A 27,766-nucleotide genomic window follows, 5' to 3' on the forward strand; every position below is an offset into this window, starting at 1 on the left:
ACTATTTTCCATTTTAATTTTATTGAATTGTGGAATCTTCAACTATCTTATATTAATAAAAATAGTAAAGAGAAATACCACGGGTATGAATTGTGATACTATAGTTGATCATAGTGTGTCCTTGTTTCTATATATTGACATTAATTCCCTAGCATGTGTACCAGGTTCCCACAATCTTGCAAGTGCTATTGTCCTTATTGCTATACATAAAAAAACATGAACGTTGCAGGTTCCATCGGTGTTCATGGATGGAGAGACATCAAGAGTCTCACCGTCCAAGTCATCACCGGCCGGTGGTTTGTGGTGTTCGGCTCCTTCCTAATCATGGCGGCTGCCGGAGCCACCTACATGTTCGGCTTCTACTCCAGCGAGATCAAAACAACACTCGGCTATGACCAATCCACTCTCAACCTCCTCAGTTTCTTCAAAGACGTAGGTAGCAACGTTGGTGTCCTCTCAGGCCTAATCAACGAGCTCACACCACCTTGGGTGGTGCTAGCAATCGGTGCAGTACTCAATTTTGTAGGGTACTTCATGATTTGGCTCTCAGTCACAAAGAAAATTGCAAGACCTCAAGTTTGGCAAATGTGTCTCTACATCTTCATAGGTGCAAATTCTCAATCTTTTGCCAACACCGGTTCCTTAGTCACTTGTGTCAAGAACTTCCCTGAAAGCCGTGGCGTTGTGTTGGGAATCCTCAAAGGCTATTTGGGACTCAGTGGTGCAATCATCTCACAACTCTACTCTGCAATTTACTATGATGACACAAGAGCTTTGATTTTGCTCATAGGTTGGCTTCCTGGTGCAATCTCCTTTATTTTTCTGAGAACCATTCGAATCATTAAGCCTGTGAGGCAGAGTAATGAGCTCAAGGTTTTCTACAATTTCTTGTATATTTCACTTGGTCTTGCTGGGTTTCTTCTGGTCATGATTGTGATTCAGAAAAGTGTGGATTTTACTAGGAGTGAGTATGGTGTTAGTGCTGCTATGGTAGTTTTCTTGATGATTCTTCCACTTCTTGTTGTTTGTATTGAAGAGCACAAGACCTGGCAAAGTAAGAAGCTTCTTGCTTTGGCTGATCCCACATCGGTGAAAGTAGTAACCGAGGGTGAAAATTTCAGCCAGAGTGAAGCTACTAACACTAACAACTCTGTTTCAGCACCAATGGTAGATTCTGTTTCCAAAGAAACAGGGGACTCTGTTTCCAATAAAACAGGGGACTCTGTTTTCAAAACAGAAGACTCTACTAAATGGTGGCAAAATGTGTTTACTCCACCACACAGAGGTGAAGACTATACAATTCTTCAAGCTCTTTTCAGCATTGACATGTTAATACTATTCATAGCTTGCATTTGTGGTGTTGGTGGAACTTTGACTGCAATTGACAATCTAGGTCAGATTGGAACTGCTCTGAGGTACCCCAAGAAGAGCATAAGCACTTTTGTGTCACTAGTGAGCATTTGGAATTATCTAGGTCGTGTGTTCTCTGGATTTGTCTCTGAACACATTCTCATAAAGTACAAATTCCCACGTCCACTTGTGCTTACTTTAACCCTGCTTTTATCTTGTGTGGGACATATTCTCATAGCTTTTGATGTGCCAAATGGACTCTATGTGGCTTCAGTGATCATTGGGTTTTCTTTTGGGGCACAATGGCCTTTACTTTTTGCCATCATATCTGAACTTTTTGGACTCAAATACTATGCAACTTTGTACAATTTTGGAAGTGCAGCAAGTCCACTTGGGTTGTATGTGCTTAATGTGAAGATCACTGGGCATTTGTATGACAAAGAAGCTAAGAAGCAATTAGCAGCATTGGGGATACATAGAAAAGCTGGGCAGGAATTGAATTGTGTAGGTGTTAATTGCTTCAAGTTATCATTCATAATCATCACAGCTGCAACTTTCTTTGGTGCTGTTATTTCACTCATTTTGGTGGCTAGGACGAGAGCGTTTTACAAAGGTGACATATACAAGAGGTACCGGGAAGAGGCTTTGGTGGCGGAAGCCGAGATGGTTCCGGTGGAGGAGACTGGTGGCAGGACAGGGGAAGATGCCAAAGTTCATCACCGTGTAGTGACAACATCTACTTAGAGTAAGGACAATTGGATGAGGTTAATCTTGATCAAAAGTTGAATAGTAAACGAGAAATTAATAATGTTAATGTCATGCATATTATATACAATATATGTAACATTATGTGTGCAGAATTTTCTTTTCCGTAATGTATACTTCTCATTTTGTTACACATGCAGACTGATGTGCCCTCTTTGTATTTGTGTTATTTGATTCAAACAACTGAAATAAAACAAAAGAAACATGATTGCCTGGTTATTATAGTAGTTTGACTAAGTTTAATGCAACTTTTCTCCTTTGTTTATATGCAAGTGGCGCCGGCCAATGCTAGAGCATCTATATGAAAGAATATTGTGAGGGAGAGTAGACAAGAAAGAAAATAAGAATGTGAGTAGCTTTTTATGTTGTTTGATGTAGGATTGAGCAACAGTAAAGTTCAGTCATATTGGGGTCCAAAAAGCCCAAATCCAACATAAATCGACCTTAGCAAAATATGGGTATTTATGCTAGTCTCACTTATACATGTTTAATTTTAAGTTGAACTCAATTGAATGCCAACGCAGGTTTTTAATTTCTTCCACTTTTCGCGTGTTATGGAGCCTCATAATACGCATTCTCAAATTCTAATGATTCAAAACAACTAAAAACCAAACATATCTATAATGTCAGTTTTTTAGGTGTTAAGCTTCTTAGATAAACGAGCGAGTTGGGTGAGTCCGCTCAAAATGGGTTACTAATGTGTCGTCTTTGGTTTAGCAACCGGCATCCACCCAATTTTAGAGTTACTTTTCTTCTTCTTTTAGCTTTAGCTTGTTGGATTAGATTAGGATTCTTCCTTGACAGCATAAAACACTCTATTATTTCCTTAATAACGTTAATTAATTGAACATTACTAATTAAAAAGTACTGACAATTAATTGATTAAATTTGAAATATTGGATAAAATTAGTAATTAGAGTGACTTATTAAATATATTATAAGACGATTTTAGTAAGTAATACCACATTTGTTGTTTAACTCCTTGTCTGATCTTACTATATTTCGGTGCATGCTCCGGTGCCCATAAATTCAAATGAGTGTAAGCTACAGTAGTGACATGTACCAATAATTTCTGTACACTTAAGATGACATGGAAAAGTAAGTGCAGACTGGACACTGATTTACACTATTTACATTATGACCCAGTTAAATTTTAGTTTACTAAATATATGCCCCCTTTTTAATAATTATCGTTGTAAAAACTAGTTTTTACCACTGTTGATATGATTACAACTTCTATTAGAATGGATAAAGATCAAAAGCCCCTGAAGAACAAAACCATCACCAAAAATCAAACCCAGCTAATCAAAACAAACCAACACCCTCAAATCTAATCTGGTAACTTGTCCAAAAATAAAATCAAACCAAAGAAAAGCAAGAAGCGAACTCCGTATCCAAAGCTAGAAGTCTTATTTCCACTTCAAGCAAGAAATCACTGGATCTAGTAAAAGCAAGTAACAAAATTACAAAAGCTACCGTCACCGCCGAAGACAAGCAAATCGAATCCAAAACAACTCAATCTCACAAGGGAAAATAGCAGAGCAAGAAACCTACGAAACAAACACCACTGATTCGATTTATAGAGGAACATGAAGATGATGATTTGGTTTCAATTTCAAAGTTAAGAGATCGAGCGAACAAGTTTCAACGATCCCAGATTTGGAGCGAATCATAGCCACCTCCAAAGCTTACCTAACCAAAATCGATTGTGAAATCACAAAAGCATTCAAACCCTGCCTCAGCAAACAAATACGCACCCACCGTCGTCGTAGCTTCAACTGGTAGGGGTCGACGCAAGCCCTAATTGCGAGCCCCAAGTCGCAAGGCCAAAATGGAAGCCTTCAAGTCTCCAGCGGCGACGGTCGGTGGTTGTCAAGCACGCTCCTTCAGTGGCGATGGCGTCCTCTCTAATTTCCTGGCTTCATGAGATGCGAGAATTTTCTATGTGGGTTCCAAGTAAAAAATTTCACCTGAACCAAGGACTAAAAATGATATTTTAAATTTCTTTGGGGCATATTAATAGCAATCATTAATTTTGGGTCATACTTGAAACAATAAATAACAATTACATGTGCAATATAGTAATTGGTCCACATCATTCCGGTAAAATACCCAAAAACAAATTCCTGTACCATAGAATCCGCCCTATATTTCTGACTAAATTATTTAAACATAAATCCATCTTGACAAAAACGGAAACAATCATCGAGTCAAATCACTTATTTAGCCTATTAAGATTTCAGAAAAAACGTTATTGAATTAACTATAATCGTAAGAATCATTTTCCTTTCAAAAAAAATCATTTAACGTTAAAAAAAAATCATTTATCTATCACTTTCACTAGTGATTAATATTAATTGCCACTCATAATTCTAACAAGATTAGTGGTGATGATGTATAAAATTGATTTTATGTGTCACTTTTGGGTTATTGTTGAAAAATCTCCCCGCTAAATTTTTAGCGCAAACCTCTAACCTAAAACTCCTGCTTAAACTAAAACAATCTCACGATGGTTAAAGATTGTTTAAATGATCCATGTGGGTTACTAACCCACAACCCAATGGATCAATCATATTTTTTATAGATAAATTAATAAATTAAATATATAAATTTTAACTCATTTATCTCTAATGTAATTGGATGATGGATTACGTACTTAACCCAAATTTTTGCATGGATCATTTAGACAACCCGAAAATTATTTTACATATTTAGTGGTATAATAAAAGTAGGTTTGATATTGTACGTAGGTTTTGTAATTTTATTTACATGTTCTTATTCTTTTCCTACGATGTGTCTATCTTATCTCGTATTTCTCATTATTCTATTACAATCACACTTTGGGTATAAGGGAGTATCACTATCATCCAAACCAAACCTTTTCCAATTCGAAAGCACGATACAGGAAAAATCTGTCTTCCTACAAAAACACACCCCCACCATCCACACTTGTATGTGTCTATTCTTTTGAAAAATCCGAATACATACAAACAGTGGTAATTATTTCCTAATAATGTTAGTGGAAAAAAATATCACGTCAATCAAGTAGTCTCATGTGAAGTAGTACCTGTTTTAGTCAACAACAAAAAAGTGAAGTAGTAGTGTGGTACCTCCGATCCATCAATCAATTTTTTTATTTAACTAGTTGCTAAGTTTTATTAATTAAAATACGGATATTTTATAAATATGCTTATTTTACTATTTATATTATTATATAATATAATATTATTTCAACTATCACGTGAACTTGTAGTTTATTACTATTTTTATTCTTATTCTGACTTTAATCATTTTAAATAAAATTTCCCGATTTTTATTTATAGGATCATAAAATTAATCACTTTTTTTTTTCAAGATAGCTATTACTAATTAAAATCAAATTATAATCTAAATTCTTATACATTACTTGGTTTCTTTAAGTAGTTATTATAAATTCATATATAGTCAAATTAAATAAAAAATAATATTCTACTAGGGTAAAAAAGCAAGCAAAACAGAGTGTATCGTTTACCTTTATTGAGGGACTCCTCTTATCGTGATGTTTTTTGTTTACTTGTTAAATATATTTCCTCACAATAAGTGGGTTCTCCTCAATATTAGGTGGATCTATCATCCAAATTAGTGAGTTTTTTCTCCTGTTTTTATCTAGGGTTTCTCCCTTTTCCTTGGCAACCATTGTTCTTTACCCTCGACCACCCCTGCCTCCATCTAACACCGAGAGCCTTGCCACATATATACCCAATGTTGAGACGACGTGGCCACCACCTAGCGAACTGGCGAAGTCTTTGGACTCTATCGTTGCTACCATGAGCACCACCGCAACCCAAGTATGAGATCATCATCCCCACTGTCTCACTTAATTTAGCGAAGCTCTGGATTGAAAGAGGTGGGATATATTTTACTCTGATTTGGAGTGGAAGTGGGGTTAGGTCGATTGTGGAGTTCCTTGTCTGCTTCTCCTCGTCCATTGCGCCACCGTTCACTATTACTCTTACCACTGTGTGCTCTACTGTTAGATCTCGCACACGATCACCGCTCCCACTGTCGTACGTCCGTCTTCGCTGCCTCAATCGCCCGACCATCTCATCTCTGTTACTGCTTGTTTGAAATCTACATAATATTTTATTTTCCCTCCTTATCTCCATAGTTGTTGGACTGTCTTTTATTGGTGTCGCTAAAACCACAACTAAGACTTCTCTATTAGCCACACAGTTTGCAACTCGGGTAAAACTTACATCCAGTAACATAAGTACTGGTCTTGTTGTTTACCTCTTATAAGTTATAACATAACACGTGGATTGTATTTGACACATCATATACTGGGTTTGTTATGAGTGTGCCATTTCCACACTTATTGGTTTCGGGGTGCTGTCATAGCTTTTGTGTTGGGTTTGTTTGGGCTGGGTTTGTTTTTTTAGGAGTTTTTCTTTGGATTTTGGTTTGTGTGTATTGTGAGTTGGAGTACCTCTTGTACTCCATTTAATGAATTTCCTGGCTTATAAAAAAAAACACAATCGTTAACTCCTAGCTAGCTAACTTCTCCCCCTTCTCACTTCACTGCGTTTTGAATAGGGATGACAATGGTTAGGGTACTATAATACTCATTCTCATACCCGCATTTTAAAAAATTTCTCGTACCCGTTTCCATATCCGCGTGGGTAACAACTTGAATGTTCATCCTCATACCTATATGCACGTACACATGCCCATTACCCGCAATTTAGCTAATCAAAATATATTTTTCACTATTTCTGTTAATAGAATACAAAAATACAACTAACTTTTTAAATAAAAAACACTAATAAAAAAAAATTATCCAAATACGTAACAAATAAAATCATTCAACTAAGCATAATTTTTAGAAGGAATAAGCAAGAAAGATATAATTAACTTTAAATTTATAATTTTAATTTTTCTAATATAGTCATAAAGTTGTAGGTTATTAACTTAATAATTTTAAAAGTATGTGAGAGTAAATTAACAATGATTATGAATAAGAGTAAGTTTTAAAGGTGTAGCCTAAGTTAATTTGTTAATATATTATTATTACTAAATAATAATAATGCGTGTGCGGGTATGAGGCGGGTTGAGTACTATAGTACTCATATACCCACTATTTTTTGCGGGTTATTACTCATATCCAACCACATATATACCTATCTAGCGGATTTATACATACCCATAGTGAGTATTTTTTACGGGTTCCTATAAATCCAAGATTCATTGTCATCCTAGTTTTGAGGGAAAGACATGCCTACTGTCATTAAAATTTGAAGGGCCAGTGCTGATGGATCTATTATCTAACTATTTTAATGTTTGCATTCCATTTTCAAATTAGTAACTTTTTTTTGCACATCATCACATCATAGACGATGATCTGAATATATATCATTGTTCTCACAATAATAAAATCTAATTTCATCCTAGTATACTATCCCAGTTTTCACATCTGACAAAAGCAAATAATTTGTCATCAAAATGGGAGAGCTATTTAAAATTAAAAATGATGAAGATAAAAACTTATCGACATCTATACGGTCATGAATTCAAACGGGACCACAAACCATACCATATGCATGTAACACGATCTCTATATATTGATGAGCACTTGCCATGTCCCTAATTGCCTTCTTCACAATAGTAACACTAGCCAGTGAGATAAACATGGCGGTTGGAGCAGCACGCGTTGGCTCCGCCGACACGAAGGCCCTCATCACCGACGTCATCACAGGGCGTTGGTTCGTGGTGTTCGCCTCCTTCCTGATCATGTCAGCCGCCGGAGCCACCTACATGTTCAGCTTCTACTCCGGCGACATCAAATCAACCCTCGGCTACGACCAAACCACCCTCAACCTCCTCAGCTTCTTCAAGGACCTCGGCGGCAACTTCGGCGTCATCTCCGGCCTCATCAACGAAATCACCCCGCCGTGGTTCGTCCTCGCCATCGGTTCCCTCCTCAACTTCTTCGGCTACTTCATGATCTGGCTCGCCGTCACGAAAAAAATTCCAAAACCTCAAATCTGGCAAATGTGTCTCTACCTCTGCATAGGTGCAAATTCACAATCCTTCGCCAACACTGGTTCCTTGGTCACCTGCGTCAAGAACTTCCCACAATCTCGTGGCGTTGTGCTAGGAATCCTCAAAGGCTACGTGGGACTCAGTGGAGCTATCATCACTCAACTCTACTATGCTTTCTATTATGATGACTCCAAGGATTTGATTTTGCTCATAGCGTGGCTCCCTGCTGCTATTTCATTCGCTTTTCTTCGAACTGTTCGGTACATGAAGCCTGTTAGAACCCCCAACGAGCTTGGTGTTTTCTATAAATTTCTGTACATTTCGCTTGGCCTTGCTGGGTTTCTTCTGATGATGATCATAGTTCAGAAAAATGTCTCGTTTAAACAGAGTGAGTATGGTGGAAGCGCTGCTGTGGTGATTTTCTTGCTCTTCCTTCCACTTCTTGTTGTTTTCCTTGAACTGTCCAAGATTCTTCAGAATCAGAAGCTTTCATTCGTTGATCCATCCCCGGTGAAAATAGAAACCGAAGGAGCAAAAACAAAGGATAATGCGAAAACAGAGGAAAAGGTAAAAACAGAGTACTCTGTTTCAGCAAATGATGATAACAACAACTCTGTTCACTCTGTTTCAGCAAAGGGTAGTGAAAAAGAAGAAACTAGGTGGTGGCAGGACATTTTCAACCCACCTGAAAGAGGTGAGGATTACACCATTCTTCAAGCTCTGTTCAGTATAGACATGATCTTACTCTTCATCGCTGGAACTTGTGGTGTTGGAGGAACTTTAACAGCAATTGACAACCTGAGCCAGATTGGAACCTCACTCGGGTACCAAAAATCAAGCATAAGCACGTTTGTTTCATTAGTGAGCATTTGGAATTATGCGGGTCGTGTTTTCTCTGGATTTGTTTCAGAACATGTTCTGACAAAGTACAATTTTCCACGGCCTCTAATGCTGACTCTAACTCTGCTCTTATCCTGTGTTGGTCATATTCTGATAGCTTTCAACGTGCCCAATGGTCTTTACGCAGCTTCGGTAATCATTGGGTTCTGTTTTGGTGCACAGTGGCCATTGTTGTTTGCCATAATTTCAGAGCTGTTTGGGTTGAAATACTATTCAACATTGTACAACTTTGGTGGCGTAGCGAGCCCAATTGGGCTGTATTTTCTTAATGTGAGGGTTACTGGGTATTTGTATGACAGAGAGGCGAAGAAGCAGTTGGCGATGGCAAGAGTTTCCAGAAATGCTGGTGAGGAATTGAATTGCATTGGGGCCAGTTGCTTCAAGCTGTCGTTTGTGATCATCACTGCAGCAACTCTTTTTGGTGCAATTGTTTCTCTCGTTTTGGTGGCGAGGACAGTGAAGTTTTATAAAGGGGATTTGTACAAGAGGTACCAGGAGGAGGAGGAGAAGGTGGTGGTGGCTGAAGTAGGCGGCGCGGCTGAGATGGCGGTGGTCCAAAATGGCGGCCAGAAATGACAAGAAACCAAAGAAGCCAAAGTTAGGTTGTGATTATTGGTGTAGGTCTGAGCTTGAAGTTGAGTGAAAGCAAATTAGTAGACAGTGCCACTAGCCCATGACTATGACTTGGAGAAGAAATAAATGTACTGATATTTTTTTTCCTTTTTTTTTTATATTAAAAATGTAGTTAGGAGTTAGTACTAGTTTTCTTCCATCCCCAACTTTCTTTCACTGTATTTGTGTGATAATTATAGGCAACCAGAATTAATATATAAGGCTATATGTGTATAAATTAAATTCTGTCCAGCTAAACCATTACTCTTTCTGTGCAATATTTTCCGGTCAATGCTGTATGGTTGAAGTTAATATATTAATGTGGCATACACATCTCCTGAAATTTCCATCTAGGGGATGCGTACAGTACCACTCGACATATAAGTCCTTGTGGACCACTTAGACTTATTTCCATATCCCTGCCAACAGATGCAGAAATTAAAGAATACATCACATAGCAACATGCTGCTCACAAATTTATAAAAAAAACAATAAACCAAATTCATAATGGACAAAACATGCAAAAGAAAAAAGGCCCACAAATCCCCTAGTTATCTTTTACATCAACCCAAGATTATGGGTGAATCATTTCTTAGAGCACATCCTTCACTTCTTTTCTTTGCCCTTATTTTTTGACCAACTAACTATATATATTGAGTTGTTGTGATGGATGGCAATAATAGAACAAATGTCTCAACTGCACCAAACAAAAGTCATATCCAGATTGGCTGAAGCAGCAAACGAAGGAGAAGATTAAGGGAGAAAATAAAATATGACTGAGAGGGCAAATGAAGTCAAATGACATAATAGATAAACAGCAAACAAAAAACTGGTATCAAGGAAAAAAAATATTTTTGGTATCTTCCAATCATATAATCAATCACATATCTTATTTTCGTTATTTTTTCTTTATATACCTCTCTTCCCTCCATCCCTTTTCAAAAGCTTGAAAGCAAGATGTTTTTTTTGTGTGTTCAAAGACTAGATGATCATTCATTGAAGTAGGGACCCAATTACAAGGAAACAACCCTTAGAGCATCTCCAACGCTGGGCTCTTAGCCCAGCTGGAGGTTTTAAGAGCCGGCTCTTATTTTTTGCTTGCGCTGGAGTTGGCCTTCAGGCTCTTAGCTACAGTGCAAAGACTCTTGTGCAAGAGCCCCTGCTTTATGGGCTCTTACATTAAAAAATATTATTTTCTCCCACATGCTTCATCAACTACTTTCAGAGGGAAGAAACGGTAGAAGAAGGAAGAGGGACAGATTGCATAAACAAACACAAGAACAGAACCAAAATCAAAATTTGATTACAAAAATCCAAACTTTACATAAAAAATCAAACTTGTTAATAAAAAATCAAAGCCAAAAATCAAACTTTTACACTGCATATTGATATTTACATAGAAAAATTAAAAAAATCCCATCTTAAGAGCCTTGCATGTTCGATCTGGTTGAAAGGGAAATGATCTGGAGACTTCTATTGCTTTGCATGTGCGAGAAGGGGCTTCATTTCCTCTGATCTGGTGGCTCCGATTTGGGTGGTGGTCAATCGATTTGAGGGCTTTTGGTGGCGGTGAGAGTTGTTTTGTTGTGGGTCAGTGGCGGTGAGGTGGGTTTTGGTTGCGGTGGTGGGTGTTTGGAGGCGATGAGGTGGGTTTCGATGGTTGTGAGGTGGTTTTGGTGTCGTTGAGTTGGGTTTCGGTGGCGGTGAGGTTGCAGTGAGGTGGGTTTTGGTGGAGTTGAGTTGCAGACAAAAAAGAGAAGAGGAGAGGAAGAAGAAGGAGAGGGGAGAAGAAAGGAGGAAGAAAGGGAGAAAAGAAGAAAGTGGACGGCTAGGGTTAGGTTTGGGGTGAAATGGGGTTTAAATATTGGGTGACCGGTTCAGCAGGTCACCCTCCCGTTGTGGATCGGTTTCAGACCGGTTTTGACCGGCTGGAGCCGGTTTTTTACCGTTTGAGGTTGTCTGACCGGTTTGACCGGCTATCAGACCGGTTTTTAAATTAAATTAGTATAAGTAATAATTAAATTAATTTCTAGTTGAAGTATTGATACACTATTAAATTTTAAATCTAAATTGGGTGAAAATAAATATCATTATTTAATGTTGTATGGTGGGACACAGTGGGACCCTTGTAATAGTAATTTAAGAGCTCATGCATTGGAGCAAAATCTGCTTCAGGCTCTTAGCAGGCTCCTAAGTCTGACGTGGCACATGAATAGTGTAGAATAGTGCTGAATAGTGTATAAGAGCCCAGATAAGAGCCCAAAGCATTGGAGTTGCTCTTATGGCCTAGCTACAATTTGTGCATGGCCTTCAAAACCAAGTAAACAATTGAAATACATGCTCGCTTATGTGTTTAAATTTTCGTTAAATTTAACATAGATTTCCGCTAATTTCAATTTTATAGAAGAGTTTAATTTCTATGCACTGACAGTGTAAAGTTTTTTTACACCGTCAACCAATCAGATTTCAAGAATGTGAGAAAATCTCTCTTTTTATTTAATTTCATTAATTGACGTGACACATCCTTGAAATCTGATTGGTTGACGGTGTAAAAAAACTATACACCGTCGGTGCATCATCCTTTTTCTCTTTATAGAATAATATTTTCCCGATCAATATTAAACTGTGATAAATTACATTTATGTTTGCAACCACCGTTAATTCAACATAATAAACTAGATGAAGTAGAACTAGTTACACCCAATATTGGGGTAAAGTAAGAAAAGTAGACTAGAGTGATAAAGGAAGGTAGGAAATTTGATTTATTCATATTCACATTCTCTTCCATCTTATTATCATTATAGTATTTCTCTTCTTTTCTCATTATTATATTTCTATGATATTATCTACAATATCTCATATTTTCCCTTTTCTTTATACTACTTCTATATCTCATCTTTGGAAGTATATTTCAAGAAAAGTGTGTATGCATGCTATTTTCCGGAAGGTATACCATGTAGTTGTTGTGGTTTTCTATTTTTATTTCCATTTTGCCAAAAATGGACTGGCGGTTGGACTTAGCTTTTCTGGGCTGGGCCTTACTTATTTTGTAAATAAAAATAATATTTTAACGCCACGTGGCCTGCTTCCTCCAACAAATTCACATTCCTAATAACTCCTCGCATTTCCCATTTCACTCACTCACTCTCTCAACTTCCCCTCTCTCTCTCTCCCTGCATGCAATCGGCGTTGCTCTCTCCCCGCATTTTCGCCGGAAATGACGAACAAGGGCAAGCAGGTCGCCGGAAAAGACTCCGCTGGCAAGCGCAAGGCCAATTTCGACGATGATAAGACCGGCGGCGGTGGAAAACGGAAGAATCGTGGAGTGGTTCAGTTCTTCGAAGAGGCAGCTGCCGTTGACGACTACGACACCGATAACGACACCGACGACAGCAATTTCGATGGTATGCAATCCGAATCCCCTCTCACCTCTCTCGTGATCTTACATTTTCCTCATTTGTTGCGCTCTCGCGATTACTGTTAGGGTTTCAGCCACATTTTGATGTTTCGTTCAATTGCCTCTGCATTGTGTCTCGTTCCAGTTGAATTTGCTTGAAACGCTTGAGGTTTTTCCGATTTCGTGGTTTTGGAGTTTTTTTTTGTTTGTTTCTGAACCTTAGCTTTTTTGAACCCTGAAATGTTGACAGATTTGTTTGGTGATGAGTATGAAACGTTGTCGACGATGTTGAACGATACTAATGCTAGTGCTAAGAGCCAGAGTAGGCCCGCATTTGTCCCCAAAGAGGAGGTGGTGGATGAAGAATTTGATAGATTTTTGGAGGAACGCTATGCAGGAGGCTCTAAATTTAGCCACTTCGCGGATGAGTACGATGACAAACCAATGGACCCTAGTTCTATGCATCCCGGTGCTAAGGAAGTAACTCCTGCAATCTGGAAAGTCAAATGCACTGTATGGCACCTAAATTATGGCTTTTGAATAGAAATATTGCTTGCTAACTGAAGTTCATAGCATCACCTAGGGGTGCGCCATTTTTTTTTTGAATCCTTTGCTAAGTTTTGTTTGCTGCAGGTTGGGCGTGAGAGGCTTTCAGCTTTCTGTCTGATGCAGAAGTTTGCTGACATGAAAAAACTCGGGACTAATTTGAAGTTAATATCTGCATTTTCTGTAGATCATATGAAAGGATTTGTGTACATGGAGGCTGATAAACAGTGTGATATAAACGAGGTAATTGTGTTTTGATTGGTTTATTCATATCGATTACTCGTGAAATATTCTTCTGACTACCACTGGCTTAATGTAATTTCATTTGCTACTAATGTACAATTTCAGGCATGTAAAGGGCTTACTGGTATCTATGTTACTCGGGTGCAACCTGTTCCACCAAATGAAGTTTATCATCTGTTTTCTGTTAGAAAAAAGAGCCCTGATATTTCTGAGGGAATGTGGGCCCGCATAAAAAGTGGCAATTACAAGGGTGATTTGGCTCAGGTACTGCACGAGTAGCAAATTATGAGTTTTAATTTGCTTAACAACTCGTGGAATGATTATTCCTTTTATCTGTTATATTTTGCTAGGTCGCGGCGGTCAGTAAAAAAACTACAGTCAAGCTTATTCCAAGAGTTGATCTACAAGCATTGGCTGCCAAATTTGTAATAAGATCTGCTTTCACCTGATTTTTCCTTTTTCTTTTTACTTTTTTTGTAGTAATCTGTTAGTTTTGATGATGCTGGTTTTCCTTTAGTTTCTATGTGACGTCTGCTGGTAAAATATTTATTATGTTACGTGATAGGGTACAATGCTTTGGAGTTTGGATTGATAGATACTATAGAACTAGAGGGGATCCATTTCATTAGTCTCAATCATCTCGTGAAAATCTAACATTTAACTTTTTGAACTATTTGCATTTAGCATTAAGACATACAATACAATACCAGTCAGCTTTCCGCATTCAGCATGCAAATGTTGTGTCAAAATCACATGTATTCGAGAGTTCGTCACTCATTTTTACTGTGATTTCCGTTATCCGTTTCTGTTTTGATCTTGGAATCTGATATATTATGCAAATTATGTTCATTTTTTTTAGTAAATTTAGGTAACTGCTACTACTTGGATCAAACTTGTAACCGAGTGGAAAAATCCATTCTTTGGTTTTCTTCATTAGATAAGCTTGTAAAAACTGGGAGAGAATGTAAAAGTTGTGGTTGTATTCCTTACGTAAAGGCGGACTTGTATTATTGATTTTGTTCTCTGTTTTGGAGTGAAGTATTTAGTGCTCTTTATCCGAGGGCTGTGTACATACGTATACATGATAATTGCTTACTTATTTTCACTCATTGTTACAGGGTGGCGGAAATAGTCGTCAAAAAACTGCTATAGCGGCACCAAGATTAATCAGCTCAAGTGAACTTGAGTAATGATGCTCATTCTTGTGTTATGCTTTTTTTTTTCCTTTTGTTTTTGCTGGATATTCTGTCTGATGTGATTACTCTTATAACATTGCAGCGAATTTAGACCTCTCATCCAGTTAAAACGTGACCGTGACACGGGGAAAGTTTTTGAGGTTCTTGATGGCATGATGTTCAAGGATGGATTTGTATATAAGAAAGTATCTCCGGATTCATTAAGTTTATGGGGTGTTGTGCCAACAGAAGAGGAGCTGTTGAAGTTTGGAACTTCTGAAAACAATGAATCAACTGATTTGGAGTGGCTGTCGCAGCTTTATGGTGACTCAAAGAAAAAACGGGTTGTAAGAGGAGCTGATAAGGGTGGTGAGAAAGGAGAGGGCACATCAAGTTCCAGTGTGGTAAATGGTTTCGAACTGAATGATCTTGTGTGCTTCGGGTAGGTTCTTGTTTAACTTGTTTAGCATTCATGATACGATACAGACTCTCTCTCTCTCACTCTCACTCTATCAGAAACACATGCGTTGCGCACACACACTCATGCAGATTTATGCACACACACATACATGCAGAATGTGCAGATGCACATATAACACGTGTGTATTCCTTCTTATAAATCTTTGCCATTGCAGCAAGAAGGACTTTGGTGTGATAGTAAGCATGGATAAGGAGGATTGCTACAAGGTACTATATTCAGCTTTTGAAATGTCATTTTTACGTAAGCATTTGATCTTGAACATTTTTTTGTATAATTCTTTTCTATTTTTCCTCTGTTGTAGATTCTGAAAGAGGGTTCAGATGGTCCTGTTGCTGTGACTCTTGAAAGACATCAAATAAAGAGTGGGCTATTTGATTTGAAACTTACTGCCCAAGATCGCCATTCGAAGACTATATTGGTTAATGATAATGTGAGGGTTCTGGAGGGTCCGTCTAAGGTATGAATACGATACTTATTTCTAAGAGAGAAGATTGTTAAGCTGTGGTATATTTGGTATCTTCATCCAACACTTGATGTTTTTAAACTATTTCATGCTATTTGCAGGATAAACAAGGCATTGTTAAGCACATATATAGAGGGATTGTCTTTTTATACAATGAAATTGAGGAAGAAAATTGTGGTTACTTCACCGCTAAATCTAGTGTGTGTGAAAAAGTCAAACATGGTGTTGCTGATTGCATTGGAAAGGTTTGAAATCTCTTCTCGCATCCTTCTAGGTTATGAACTATGGTGGTTTCCAGTGAATTTTGATGTTTGTCACATTGATCTATGCTCAGGATGGTGAACCAGGCCCTTTAATCTTTGAAGACCCACTCGAAGACCCACCAACGTCCCCAAGATCTCCCCTCTCACTAAAAAAACCATGGCAAGCAAGAGAAAATAATCGTGAATGTCTGTATAGACACATCACTCATTTTTACCCAAGTTCTTTAGCTGTTAAGATATTTCTTATTTAACTCAATGCAATGATTGTGAATGCAGTTAACCGTGGGGACCAAGACAGCTTGTTTGCTATTGGTCAGACCTTGAGAATTAGGATAGGTCCTTTGAAGGGGTACCTCTGCCGTGTCATTGCCATCCGTCGCTCTGATGTTACCGTGAAACTAGATTCTCAGCAAAAGGTTCTTACAGGTTTGTTTATGGTCTGCTCTTTATTTTTGAAATTTCATATCATTATTTATAGGATAAAGATACATATAATGAACAGTGTTTATACGAAGAGATAAATTGTTATCAACCATAGAGTTGTGTTTTCAATCTATGCATTTTTATCATTACTTATTTCGTAATATAAGTCAGTGGCCAAATTGATTTTGACTGATTCATTTTTAAAATGTCATATGGAATAGCATTGTGGTTATTTACAACAATTTCCATGAACTTATTTTCTCAGTTAAATCTGAGCACCTTTCTGAGGTTCAAGGGAAGAGCACTGCTGTGTCAGCAAGGTATTTATGACACATACAACTTACAAGAATTGCGTAGTCCACAAATACTTCTCATTGATTGCTTTGGACATGTCTGTTAAACTTGTCCTGAATTGCTCTATGTTTCTTATATCAGTGTTGATCCAGATTCAAGTTCTTTGAAGCCATTTGATCTGCTTGGTACTGAAGGTAGCTCTGGAGGTGGGAATCCCTTATTCTCTGATTTATTATCATCTTATTATCTCTTAATAAAAGAAAATTTTCCCCATAGTATGGGTTACAGTATAAGTTAACATGAGTGGTTGCTATCTTTTCTACATACACTTTCCTTGATATTTTATTGAGACGTGAATCTTGATAATTGGAAAGGTTGGATGAATGGAGTGGGAGCGTCCACGGGGGGTGGTGGATGGAATGCTGGAGGGACGTCAGCTGGAGAGTCCACAGGGGGTGGTGGATGGAATGCTGGAGGGACGTCAGCTGGAGAGTCCACAGGGGGTGGTGGATGGAATGTTGGAGGGACGTCAGCTGGAGAGTCCACGGGGGGTGGTGGATGGAATGCTGGAGGGACGTCAGCTGGAGAGTCCACAGGGGGTGGTGGATGGAATACTGGAGGGACGTCAGCTGGAGAGTCCACAGGGGGTGGTGGATGGAATGCTGGAGGGACGTCAGCTGGAGAGTCCACAGGGGGTGGTGGATGGAATGTTGGAGGAACGTCAGCTGGAGAGTCCACTGGTGGTGGTGGATGGAATGTTGGAGGGACGTCAACCGAAAGGTATATTTCATGCTGATGTTAATCTAATTGATTTTCCTCTGTACTGTATTTAATTAATGTTCTCACTAATTCTTAGTGATGGTTAGCCTTCAAAAGGAGGGTTCTCTTAATATCCAGATTTTGTACATTGATCTAGAAAATCATAATTAAAATGGGAAGGGTTTACCCAATGCTATGAAGCATAAATACCGACAAGAAAGCATGCCATGGCATGACTAAGATGGCAATACAACCAAGATATACACATGTCAGACATTTATAAACAGATGTACCTTGACATATATTGCTATTAACAAGAAGGATAAATAAGTTAGTTTATATGTGGTTGCCGTGCCCTTTCGCATGCTATTTCATTTTTTTAGTGCCTTTCTGTTACAGAACATGGTCTCTTTTAGAAGTGTCTCTAATTGATATATAAAAGGTAAGCACGTTTTATTGTATATAGGTGTGTTAGAAACATACATTTTTTTTTTTGACATAAGAAACATACATAGATAGGTTAGTTTTGAAAATATTGTCAGATAATATATTATTGAACCCAGTCTCTTTTCTTTTCATTTCTTATTCACTACTCCCTCCATTGCAAAACTTTTGTTTTTTAAGGTTTTTGTGATACACACATTATGAAGACTTTAATTAGTGCATATTAAAAGTATATCTTGACTAAAATACCCGTGTTTGAGTCCCACCTATTTCATTTAATTAAGAGTGAGAAGTAGAAGTAGGATTAATAAAAGAGAACATCTGTAGGTGACTAGGTGAAAAGATAGGATGATAAGTGATAGGTTTAGTTATAGACTGTTTACTTGAGATAATTGTGATATAGACATATAGTTATCCATAATCATTAAATGAGGGTTATCTACGAGAAGTTAAACAAGTCTTGGGTTTGTAAAACATCAAAAGTTTGCAATAAAATTAAAATTCTTAAATAATAGAAGTGTTGGAGTTGAGTAATAGTTTTTAATCTAATGTGGGTTTCCTTTTCTCCCATGTCTTTGACTTATGATATTGTTTTGCAGGAGTGCATGGCCTGACTCGTCTGCTCCAAGCTTGTTGGTATGTCTTGCACTTAGTAACCATGATGTGTCTTTGTGCGCCCCTTCTCTTGTTCCTGTGCATATCATAAAAATCTGTGATAAGACATGCATATAATCTCATGTACATCCACTAGTGTCGTATTGAGGATTTTACTCTATTTTAATCTAATACATAGATATATGTTTGTTGTTGCAGAAGCCAGAGTCTACCGCAAACCCCTTCGGTTCTGAGGGTAATGAGACTAGTGCAGATATGTTTAGCATGTTTGTCCTTTGTTAATTTCTTGTTCACTGATTGATTCACTGTTACTTTAATGTGTAGGTACAGAAGATACTGCTTGGGCAACTAAAAGTACTTCAAATCAGAAATCCTCATGGGGTGCTGCAGTGGAGAATAATAGAGTCACTTCTGATCCAGTTGACTCTGGTGGCTCGAAAAAAGGAGGAGGCAGCTGGGGTCAGGCTGAAAATAGAAGTGGAAGTATGGATGTTGGCAATCAGAATTGCGCATGGAAAAATAAAACAAGCGATTTGGATGGTAACCAGTCCTCACAATGGAATACAACTAAAGCTTCTGAAGAGGAGTCCCCTGGTTGGAGCAGTGCCAAAAAATCAAATGACAGTCCAGCAACTGGATGGGGTCAAGGCAGTGGTGTTAAAAGTGGATCAGATGGTGGAGCAAACTTGAGTTCTGCATGGGGTGGTTCGAAATCTGGAACAAGTAATACTGATGTTGGAGCAGGGTGGAATAACAAGCCAAATAAGGATGGAAACAAGGCATCTGGTTGGGGTCAGGCAGGGCATAAAAGTGGAGGTATGGATGCTGACAATCAGAATAGCACATGGAAAAATAAAGCAAATGATTTGGATGGGAATCAGTCCTCAGGATGGAATGCAACCAAAGCTTCTGAAGAGGAGTCCCCTGGTTGGGGAAGTGTCAAAAAATCAAATGACAGACCAGCACCGGGATGGGGTCAAAGCAGTGGTTCTAAAAGTGGAGCAGATGACAATCAGAATAGCACATGGAAAAGTAAAACAAACGACTTTGATGGGAAACAATCCTCAGGATGGAATGCAACCAAAGCTTCTGAAGAGGAGTCCCCTGGTTGGAACAGTGCCAAAAAATCAAATGACAATCCATCAACTGGATGGGGTAAAAATGGAGGAGGAGGCTGGGGTCAGGCAGGGGAGAAAAGTGGAAGTATGGATGTTGACAATCAGAATAGCTCATGGAAAGGGGGATCAAGTTTTGAACAAAATCCAGAATCTCAATGGGGTTCTGGCTCAGGTAATACTGATGATGGAGCAGGTAGAGGGAATTGGAGAGGTGGCCGTGGCACTGGAGACTCCGATAGAGGTGGCTTTAGAGGTAGAGGCTTCCGAGGTAGAGGTGAACGTGGGGGCTTTGGGGGCCGGGGAGAACGTGGTGGTTTTGGTGGCCGGGGAGATCGTGGGGGCTTTGGTGGTCGAGGTAGATCAGACACTGAAGATTCTGGTGGAAGATGGGGATCAGACAGAGGCTTTGGTGGCCGAGGAGATCGTGGGGGCTTTGGTGGTCGAGGTAGATCAGACACTGAAGATTCTGGTGGAAGATGGGGATCAGACAGAGGCTTTGGTGGCCGAGGAGATCGTGGAGGCTTTGGTGGTCGAGGTAGATCAGACTCTGATGATTCTGGTGGAAGATGGGGATCAGACAGAGGCCGAGGCCGTGGCCGTGGCCGTGGAAGGTTTGACCAATCTGGTGGTTGGAGCAACAGACAGGATTCAGGTGAGGATGGTTCCTCTGATTGGAAGAAGGGGGCAGATAGTGTAGAAGGAGGGAAGAATAATAACGGATCTGGGTCTTGGAACCAGGATAGTGGTGGCAAGAAGGGCTGGAGCCAGGGAAATGCAGATGAGCGTCCAAGCTGGAGCCAAGGAGGTGGAAGTAACAAGCCATGGCAGGGTGGTAGTTCAGCTGGTGCTGGGGCTAGTGGTGGTGGTTGGAAAGGAAATGATGACAAAAAGGACGGGCAGAGCTGGACCCAGGGCAATGCAGGTAATGATCGCCCAAGCTGGAACCAAGGAGGTGGAAGTAACAAGCCATGGCAGGGTGGTAGTTCAGCTGGTGCTGGGGCTAGTGGTGGTGGTTGGAAAGGAAATGATGACAAAAAGGACGGGCCGAGTTGGAGCCAGGGCAATGCAGGTAATGATCGCCCAAGCTGGAACCAAGGAGGTGGGAGTAATAATAATACCCAGGGGGATGGGTGGAACAAAGGATCTAGCTCAAGTAATACTACTTCTGGGGGCTGGAATCAATCTAGTGCTGCAGACATGGGTCAATCAACTAATTTGAATGAATCAGCCGATGGTAAGGAAGAAATACCCCTAATTCTCTTTCCTTTGTGGTTTATTCTTATTTTCTTTTTAGAAAACCTGAGGCTCGTTTTTAAAAGAAAAATTAAGTTACCATGCAAATCAATTCTTTTATTTTATTGTCATATGAATAATTTTGACTGAGTTAGTGTGCAAATCACGAAAATTTACCCTAATTCATAGCCCTGTGACTGATTCATTGTTTGTTGTTGCAGCAGGTTCCTGGGGCAAGAAAAATGATGGGGGTAACAAAGGTGGGTGGGGGTAATTGCTGTCTGGAACGTATTTATATGTATGGACCAGAGAAGGAGATTCGAGCATATGCATTTCTAGTTACTGTTGGGAAACTTCTTTTGTAAATCCGCACTTTTCTGCTCGATCTTGGTGTTTATATTATCTTTAACTTAATGCTTTTCGAACAGATCTGATGAATGACTAATCCTGTTAACTGTGTTATGCAAATGCATGTTAGAAAAATATGCTCAACTGAAAGCATCTTGTTTTTCCAAGTAAATGGTTTGTTGCGGTATGCATGTGTAATAGAGCGGTGCTATATGGTACGAGAGCCAAAGCACGAAGACGCACGAGAGTAGTGAAACACACCGTCTTGGCCTTCTTTCTCCTCTCTGCACTTCCCTCTACTTTCTCTCCACACTGTTGAATCCTCTCCTTCAAGCGGCGAAGACATCGTCGAACCGAACCGGCGCCACCGCGAGCCAGAACCCTCTAAAGAGAAACCACCAACCTCCAAATCTAACGCCGCTGCCGCGCGTTCAAACCTTCACCGTCGCACTGTTCCTCCTCTTCCACCTACGATTTCCACTACGCATAACCACCACTGCATCATCAAAATCAACACATGCACCGCACATCAAAACAGGGGAGACATAAGCTAGAATCGGTTTCCCACTTTGGAGATTGAGATTATCTTTGGTTGAACTTGAATCCTCTATGAAATACCCAGTTGGTGCCAAACCCAACAGCAAAGAGGTGGTTGGATAAGTTCCCAATGTTGGTTTGAGATCCTTAGAAGGTGCAATGGTGGAAGTCATGCAATGCCCACCTAGATTTGGATACTCAATAACTCAGGGACAATAACCAAAGCAAAAGAGGAAGAAAAGGGAGAAAGTTTTACTATTTTCGTTCTTAAATTGAAAAGGGGTTGGGTGAAAAGCATGACCTTACTTTTCTCATTTTTCATTCATGGTCAATTGACGGGGAAGGGCAAGAGGAAGACACCTGTTTCGGGTTATACAGCTTTTTTTCACTTTTTTTTAAATTAAACATGGTTTTTGATACTCGTGCTGGCTCGTGCACTAAAACTCTCGTGCCTTTAAGCATTATTCTGTGTAGTATCCTACCTCCGATGTGCATATAATGTTCCAATACAATGAACCTTTTTTATATCCAAACATTTTTAGTTTTCAATTAGTATTTCCAGAATTTCGAATTTGTAGAAAATTTCTTTTTATTTTTTACAATATAAAGAAGTTCCCACATAATATTAATGTTTAGGCATGTTAATTAAAATTATTTTTCAAAACAGAAGAATATTTGTACATATGATAATATTTCCCAATCAAATGTACTTCAAATCATCTTGAATATTGGGTCCATATTACAATTTTGAAGTTGGTCCAAGTGTAAACAAATTCCAACCTGACTTGTTCCTAGTTCATTGGAATCATATATGATAAAAAATAGATATTTATTTTATGCACGTCTAAACACTTTCCTCTAATAATAAGAAAACTTTTGGCCATAGCAAAACTAAATTCACCTTTTTTTTAATTACAAGAGAAAAGTTAACAAAGCAAGAAAACTCAGCTAAAGCATCAAGGCAAATTGTCTCAATGACAACGGATGGAGGTATCCTCCAAACGTGATCAGAACGCTCTTGAGACGCTTGCCGGGCTAAGCAATCCGCTTTATTTTTCTCCCTCAACACACATTCCACCACATACCTTAGAAACTAAATTCTCTTTAATTCCATTAATTAAAGTCTCTAATTTTCCAAATATGATAAAAAAAATAGATATTATTCTTATGGTATCCATGCAATGTTTTTGCCACAATGGTCATCTTGGCCATAACAAACTAAATTAATTATGTCCAGTTCAAAAAAAAAAACTAAATTATGTTTAATTCCATTAATTAAAGCCTCTAATTTTCTTTCTGTCCTCGGATTTTCTCGAGAGCTAGATTTGCCACCCCAACCATTAGATTTCACACCCCTAATTTTCGGATTTTCAAGTTCCGAATTATTTCGGAATCTTAGATTCCGAAATTAATTCGTGATTTTTAGTTCAAAATACATCTAACACCACACTTTTGAGTAAAAAACCACACTTTTGAGTAAAAAAGTGCTTCGGAAACCTTATTTCCGAAATATTTCGGAAACTGAGTTTCCGTAAGTGGGGTGACATTTCTAATGGTTGGGGTGCCAAATCTAATGATCGATTTTCTCGTGTCCCAAACAAACAGCTACACATCCAAATTCCCCTTTACAATTCTCCAGTGAAGAACGCCTTGGATGTGACTCATTCTCCATTTCATCCTTCAAAATGCTTCCACGATTCAATCAATTTCTATTTTTCAATTTTGGATTTAATCCCAGAAATCAAACAAAATTGTAGTTTTTTTATTATTTGTAAATTTGTTGAAAATGTTCCACAAGATCATAAAGCGCGCGCACAAGAAATCATGGAAATCACCATTCCCTGAAATCCCCACCAACGGCCACCAATTCTACGAAGTCGTTGTCAAGCACGCTTCACGCGCCTCCGCCACCGGCAACACCGAGCCGGAAAACCATCCTCCGCCGCCGCAGGCGGCCTCCGAGCCTCCATCCATCATCGAACCTCTCCCGCCGCTGCGAGAAACCCCCGCCACCCAACGCCCCGCCCTCCTCCTCCGCAAAATCCAGCTCTGCCGCTCCATCTGCGACTTCTCACACGCCCTCAAATCCCTCGCCGAGAAGGAAATCAAACGCCAAACACTCAACGAGCTCATCGACACGCTCCAATCTGACTCCGCCGCCGCATCGTTCGCCGAATCGCAAGAAGATCTTATCTCCATGGTCTCCGTCAACATCTTCCGCTGCCTTCCTCCGTCGGCGCGCGGCAGCTCCGACACCGCAGATCCCGAAGACGAAGGCGATACCTATCTAGATCCATCATGGCCACACCTGCAGCTTGTCTACGAGATCCTCTACCGCTACGTTGTTTCACCGGAATTCGATATCAGAACCGCGAAACGCTACGTCGATCATGTGTTTGTTCTGAAACTGCTTGATCTGTTCGATTCGGAGGATCAGCGTGAGCGTGAGTATTTGAAGAGCATTCTCCATCGTATCTATGGAAAATTCATGGTGCATAGGCCATTCATAAGGAAAGCCATCAATGACATATTCTACAGGTTCATATTTGAGACGCAGAGGCATAATGGGATCAGCGAGTTGCTGGAGATTCTGGCGAGTATCATCAATGGTTTTGCTCTGCCTATGAAGGAGGAGCACAAGTTGTTCTTGATTAGGACCCTTGTGCCGCTGCATAAGCCGAAGTGCATTTCGTCTTACCATCAGAATTTGTCTTATTGCATTGTGCAGTTTGTTGAGAAGGATGGGAGGTTGGCTGATCCTGTGATCAAGGGGCTGTTGAAGTATTGGCCCGTCACGAATTGCCAGAAGGAGGTGCTTTTTCTTGGGGAGTTGGAAGAGGTTCTGGAGGCAACTCAGCCTCCTGAGTTTGTGAAGTGCATGGTCTCTCTTTTCCGGCAGATTGGTCGGTGCCTTAATAGCCCTCACTTTCAGGTATCTTCTGTTCTGTTGTCACTGCATTCAACATGTTTTATATATTTACTATGCATGTGCAGGCTGAATTAAAGTATGATACTACCTCCTTATTTAATGTGGGCTATAGTTAAGGGAAGTTGGGGAAGAACACATGAAATTGATGAGTATAAATGATGGTATTTTAGTCAAAGATATAATAATATTCTATAGTACCATTTGAGGACTTCTTAAATTGGGTGTGTAATACAAAATTTATAGAATGTAGTATATACAATTACAATACAATGGTGGTTTTTGTACATATTGCATTTTCAGATAGGATATTCTTAGCCTTTAGGGGGGTGTTTGCTTTTGCTGAGGTTGCTTGTATTGTAAACTATCATGTATGGTATCTTCCATCTTTTATTGATTATTTGGACAATACTCTTGAGTGGGTTTTGTATGGTTGCTTGCATGTTGGAATGGTTATCATTAAGTTAAGGTTATTTGGTTGGGAAACTTAGCATTCATTTTGTCTACTTACCTTAACAATGCTAGCAAAGGAAAAGTAAAAATGTAATTGATAGTGATGTATTGAAATTTGGTGGTGTTCTTTTTGCTTTTTAATGTCGGGGGTACTGATCCTTTTGCTCAGGAAAGAGGAGCATCATTTAAGACTAGCAATTTAATTTTAGCGGAATATTGCCGAAAACGAGCTTTTATGCATTGAAGAGTGGTCGATGGTATCTACTATGACTAGAGGAAGGTAGAGAGAGCACTCTTAACAAAAACCGGCGCGTATTTATTTAAGTTCCAATGCTATTAGGGACTCTAACACATAGAAGCTTATGGTACCCTGTTACATTTTAAAGTTCCTTGTTGTGAAAAATCATAAATGAACTGGCACACAAGAACAGTAGCATATTATTATCAATTCATAAGGGGGTATGGGCTGAACATTTTTTATCAAATGTGTGAATTTGGCTTCAATATTGATGATCTTGCTTTTCTTTGTCTTTGGGGAAATACTAAGCTAGCAAGTGTCATAGTCTGGTTTTGTTTGGCTGATATTAGTAGTATCAATGTTTATTGTTGGTTGCCTGGTTATGATTAGCCCCACCTGGGGAAAATTTTGTGGACTTTTGCCTTTTGAATTTGGACCTAAATTTAATTGGTTAGATATCATGGTGTTCAGAGTTTATTATACATAATATCAATAAATGATACACCTATCATTTGACAGTAGCAACAGAAAAATTGTCCTTATTCTCTTTTGATTGCTCTCTCTCTCTCTCTCTCTCTCTCTCTCTGAATAAAACCTTTGTTGTATCCATGGCAGGTTGCTGAACGAGCACTTTACTTGTGGAACAATGAACACATTATAAGTTTAGTAGCTCAAAATCGAAATATTATATTGCCAATAATATTTGAAGCTTTGGAGAAGAACTTGAAAAGTCATTGGAACCGAGCAGTGTATGGTCTAACAAACAATGTGAGGAAGATGTTTCAGGAGATGGATCCTGAACTATTTGAAGAGTGTGAAAGTAAGTACTTGGAGAAGGAATCCAGTGCTAGAGAACTGGAAGAGAAGAGGGAGTTAACATGGAAGAAATTGGAAGAGGTGGCTGCACAAGCCATGAGGGATGGTGTAGTTTTGGTTAACTAATGAATTAGGATTCTAACTCTTCTTTTCAGTTTGGCTGTTGTGCAGAAATTTCTTCCTATATTGGCGTTACAATACATCACTGCTGCATTACTGTTAGTGTAATTTGGAAAGGGAGATATTATAATTTTATTTCACATACGAGGCGTGATTAACAAGATGTACAAATTAACAGGCTACTGGAAAAGGGATGCAAAAAAATGTATCTATATCCCTCGTTTTTTGGTTCATTCTTTTTATCCTGTATTTTTTGTTAATTGTAAATACAACCTTCTATTTTCCTTCAATTAAGTTGTCATTTAATTTTAGGCATTTGTTTGATGAATTGATAAAGGTGCTCTTGATTGTTACTTTTTTGTTTGATGAGAGGGGTGTTTATCAGTTTGGATCGACCCAATGAACCCTTGATCCAAGTGATTAGTTTGGTTAATCACTTCATTTTAAATTTCAAACCATCATATCATTTTCTCCTAAAACAATTTAAGAAATACTACTCTATAATAAATTTTGGGGTTGTTAGGTATTATATAAACATCTATTTATACATTTGTTTTATAAAGTAAGTTGTATTATTTTATGAATATCAATATTTTATCAAGTAAGTTACTATAGAAAATCTTTTCATTTCTGGGTGCTTGTATTATTATTAGTTAGATACATAGAGAATGTATTAATTGAATGATGCCAGAAGATATGGGAAATAGACCGTCCTATGAAGTTAAATAATGTCTGATAGATATGCACATGCTGGCAGAGGGAAGAACTGGACGGTTTGAGAAATCCTTTTCTATATTGAGACAAGCCATGTTAACAACTTCATTATTATTTGGAAAAAGAAGACTAAAATTCATTAAAGAAAGGGATCTGAAGTTGACATGGCATCAGCAATGCCTTCATCCACTAGTATCCTATCTATCTTCCCGGATTTGGATAATCTGGTCTTGGGTTATAACAATAACTCTATGCATTTGAATTATATAGTGTGAACTTATAGAAGATAATAAGATGTATTTCATAAAATGTGAAAGATATATAGTTTATATATAAAAAAATTATACGCAAATTGTCTGTCTTTAAACTAAGTACTTGAATTTGTCATATAAGAGTGGATTACATACCAAGTCCTTGGTAAAAAAAAATCTCCTGCTTAACTGAAGAATGTCCTGGTCAATGATTACTTCCATGTATGATTATACGGTCACGACTCAATTGTATGCACGTATATA

The 27,766-nt window shown here is 38.7% G+C and overlaps 4 protein-coding genes across 5 annotated transcripts; all 4 read left to right on the top strand.

Moving 5' to 3' along the window:
- Positions 1-110: 110 nt before the first annotated feature.
- Positions 111-2,339, top strand: LOC130721357 (uncharacterized). Its single transcript, XM_057572141.1, has one exon. It carries the CDS (start codon positions 217-219, stop codon positions 2,092-2,094), a length of 1,878 nt encoding a protein of 625 aa, XP_057428124.1. The 5' UTR covers positions 111-216; the 3' UTR covers positions 2,095-2,339.
- Positions 2,340-7,722: 5,383 nt separating this feature from the next.
- LOC130718454 (protein NUCLEAR FUSION DEFECTIVE 4-like) lies at positions 7,723-9,909 on the top strand. The gene has a single exon (XM_057569049.1). It carries the CDS (start codon positions 7,729-7,731, stop codon positions 9,607-9,609), a length of 1,881 nt encoding a protein of 626 aa, XP_057425032.1. The 5' UTR covers positions 7,723-7,728; the 3' UTR covers positions 9,610-9,909.
- Positions 9,910-12,764: 2,855 nt separating this feature from the next.
- On the top strand, positions 12,765-21,526 carry LOC130721253 (protein RNA-directed DNA methylation 3). Of its 2 annotated transcripts, none has more exons than XM_057572020.1 (19): positions 12,765-13,049; positions 13,293-13,555; positions 13,676-13,831; positions 13,937-14,095; positions 14,182-14,256; positions 14,950-15,017; positions 15,110-15,448; positions 15,642-15,693; positions 15,789-15,944; positions 16,052-16,195; positions 16,285-16,399; positions 16,490-16,639; positions 16,902-16,956; positions 17,072-17,136; positions 17,305-17,710; positions 18,733-18,769; positions 18,947-18,983; positions 19,073-21,100; positions 21,321-21,526. In XM_057572020.1, exons 1-19 carry the CDS (start codon positions 12,863-12,865, stop codon positions 21,371-21,373), a joined length of 4,545 nt encoding a protein of 1,514 aa, XP_057428003.1. In that variant the 5' UTR covers positions 12,765-12,862; the 3' UTR covers positions 21,374-21,526. The 2 variants fall into 2 exon arrangements, with proteins under 2 accessions (XP_057428003.1, XP_057428004.1); XM_057572021.1 differs by having other exon boundaries at positions 21,324-21,526.
- A 1,767-nt stretch (positions 21,527-23,293) lies between these two features.
- On the top strand, positions 23,294-26,848 carry LOC130721255 (serine/threonine protein phosphatase 2A 57 kDa regulatory subunit B' beta isoform-like). Its single transcript, XM_057572023.1, has 2 exons — positions 23,294-24,916; positions 26,217-26,848. Exons 1-2 carry the CDS (start codon positions 23,771-23,773, stop codon positions 26,541-26,543), a joined length of 1,473 nt encoding a protein of 490 aa, XP_057428006.1. The 5' UTR covers positions 23,294-23,770; the 3' UTR covers positions 26,544-26,848.
- Positions 26,849-27,766: the final 918 nt, after the last annotated feature.

Source organism: Lotus japonicus, chromosome 5 (assembly GCF_012489685.1).
Source record: "Lotus japonicus ecotype B-129 chromosome 5, LjGifu_v1.2".
Classification (NCBI taxonomy): Eukaryota; Viridiplantae; Streptophyta; class Magnoliopsida; order Fabales; family Fabaceae; genus Lotus; species Lotus japonicus.

Bases quoted from the DNA above. Each gene is read 5' to 3' on its own strand.
- LOC130721357 (XM_057572141.1), top strand. From the start codon at position 217: ATGAACGTTGCAGGTTCCATCGGTGTTCATGGATGGAGAGACATCAAG.
- LOC130718454 (XM_057569049.1), top strand. From the start codon at position 7,729: ATGTCCCTAATTGCCTTCTTCACAATAGTAACACTAGCCAGTGAGATA.
- LOC130721253 (XM_057572020.1), top strand. From the start codon at position 12,863: ATGACGAACAAGGGCAAGCAGGTCGCCGGAAAAGACTCCGCTGGCAAG. The intron at 16,196-16,284 runs GTTTGAAATCTC...ATCTATGCTCAG, and splicing joins TTGCTGATTGCATTGGAAAG to GATGGTGAACCAGGCCCTTT. The intron at 17,711-18,732 runs GTATATTTCATG...ATTGTTTTGCAG, and splicing joins GGAGGGACGTCAACCGAAAG to GAGTGCATGGCCTGACTCGT.
- LOC130721255 (XM_057572023.1), top strand. From the start codon at position 23,771: ATGTTCCACAAGATCATAAAGCGCGCGCACAAGAAATCATGGAAATCA. The intron at 24,917-26,216 runs GTATCTTCTGTT...TATCCATGGCAG, and splicing joins TTAATAGCCCTCACTTTCAG to GTTGCTGAACGAGCACTTTA.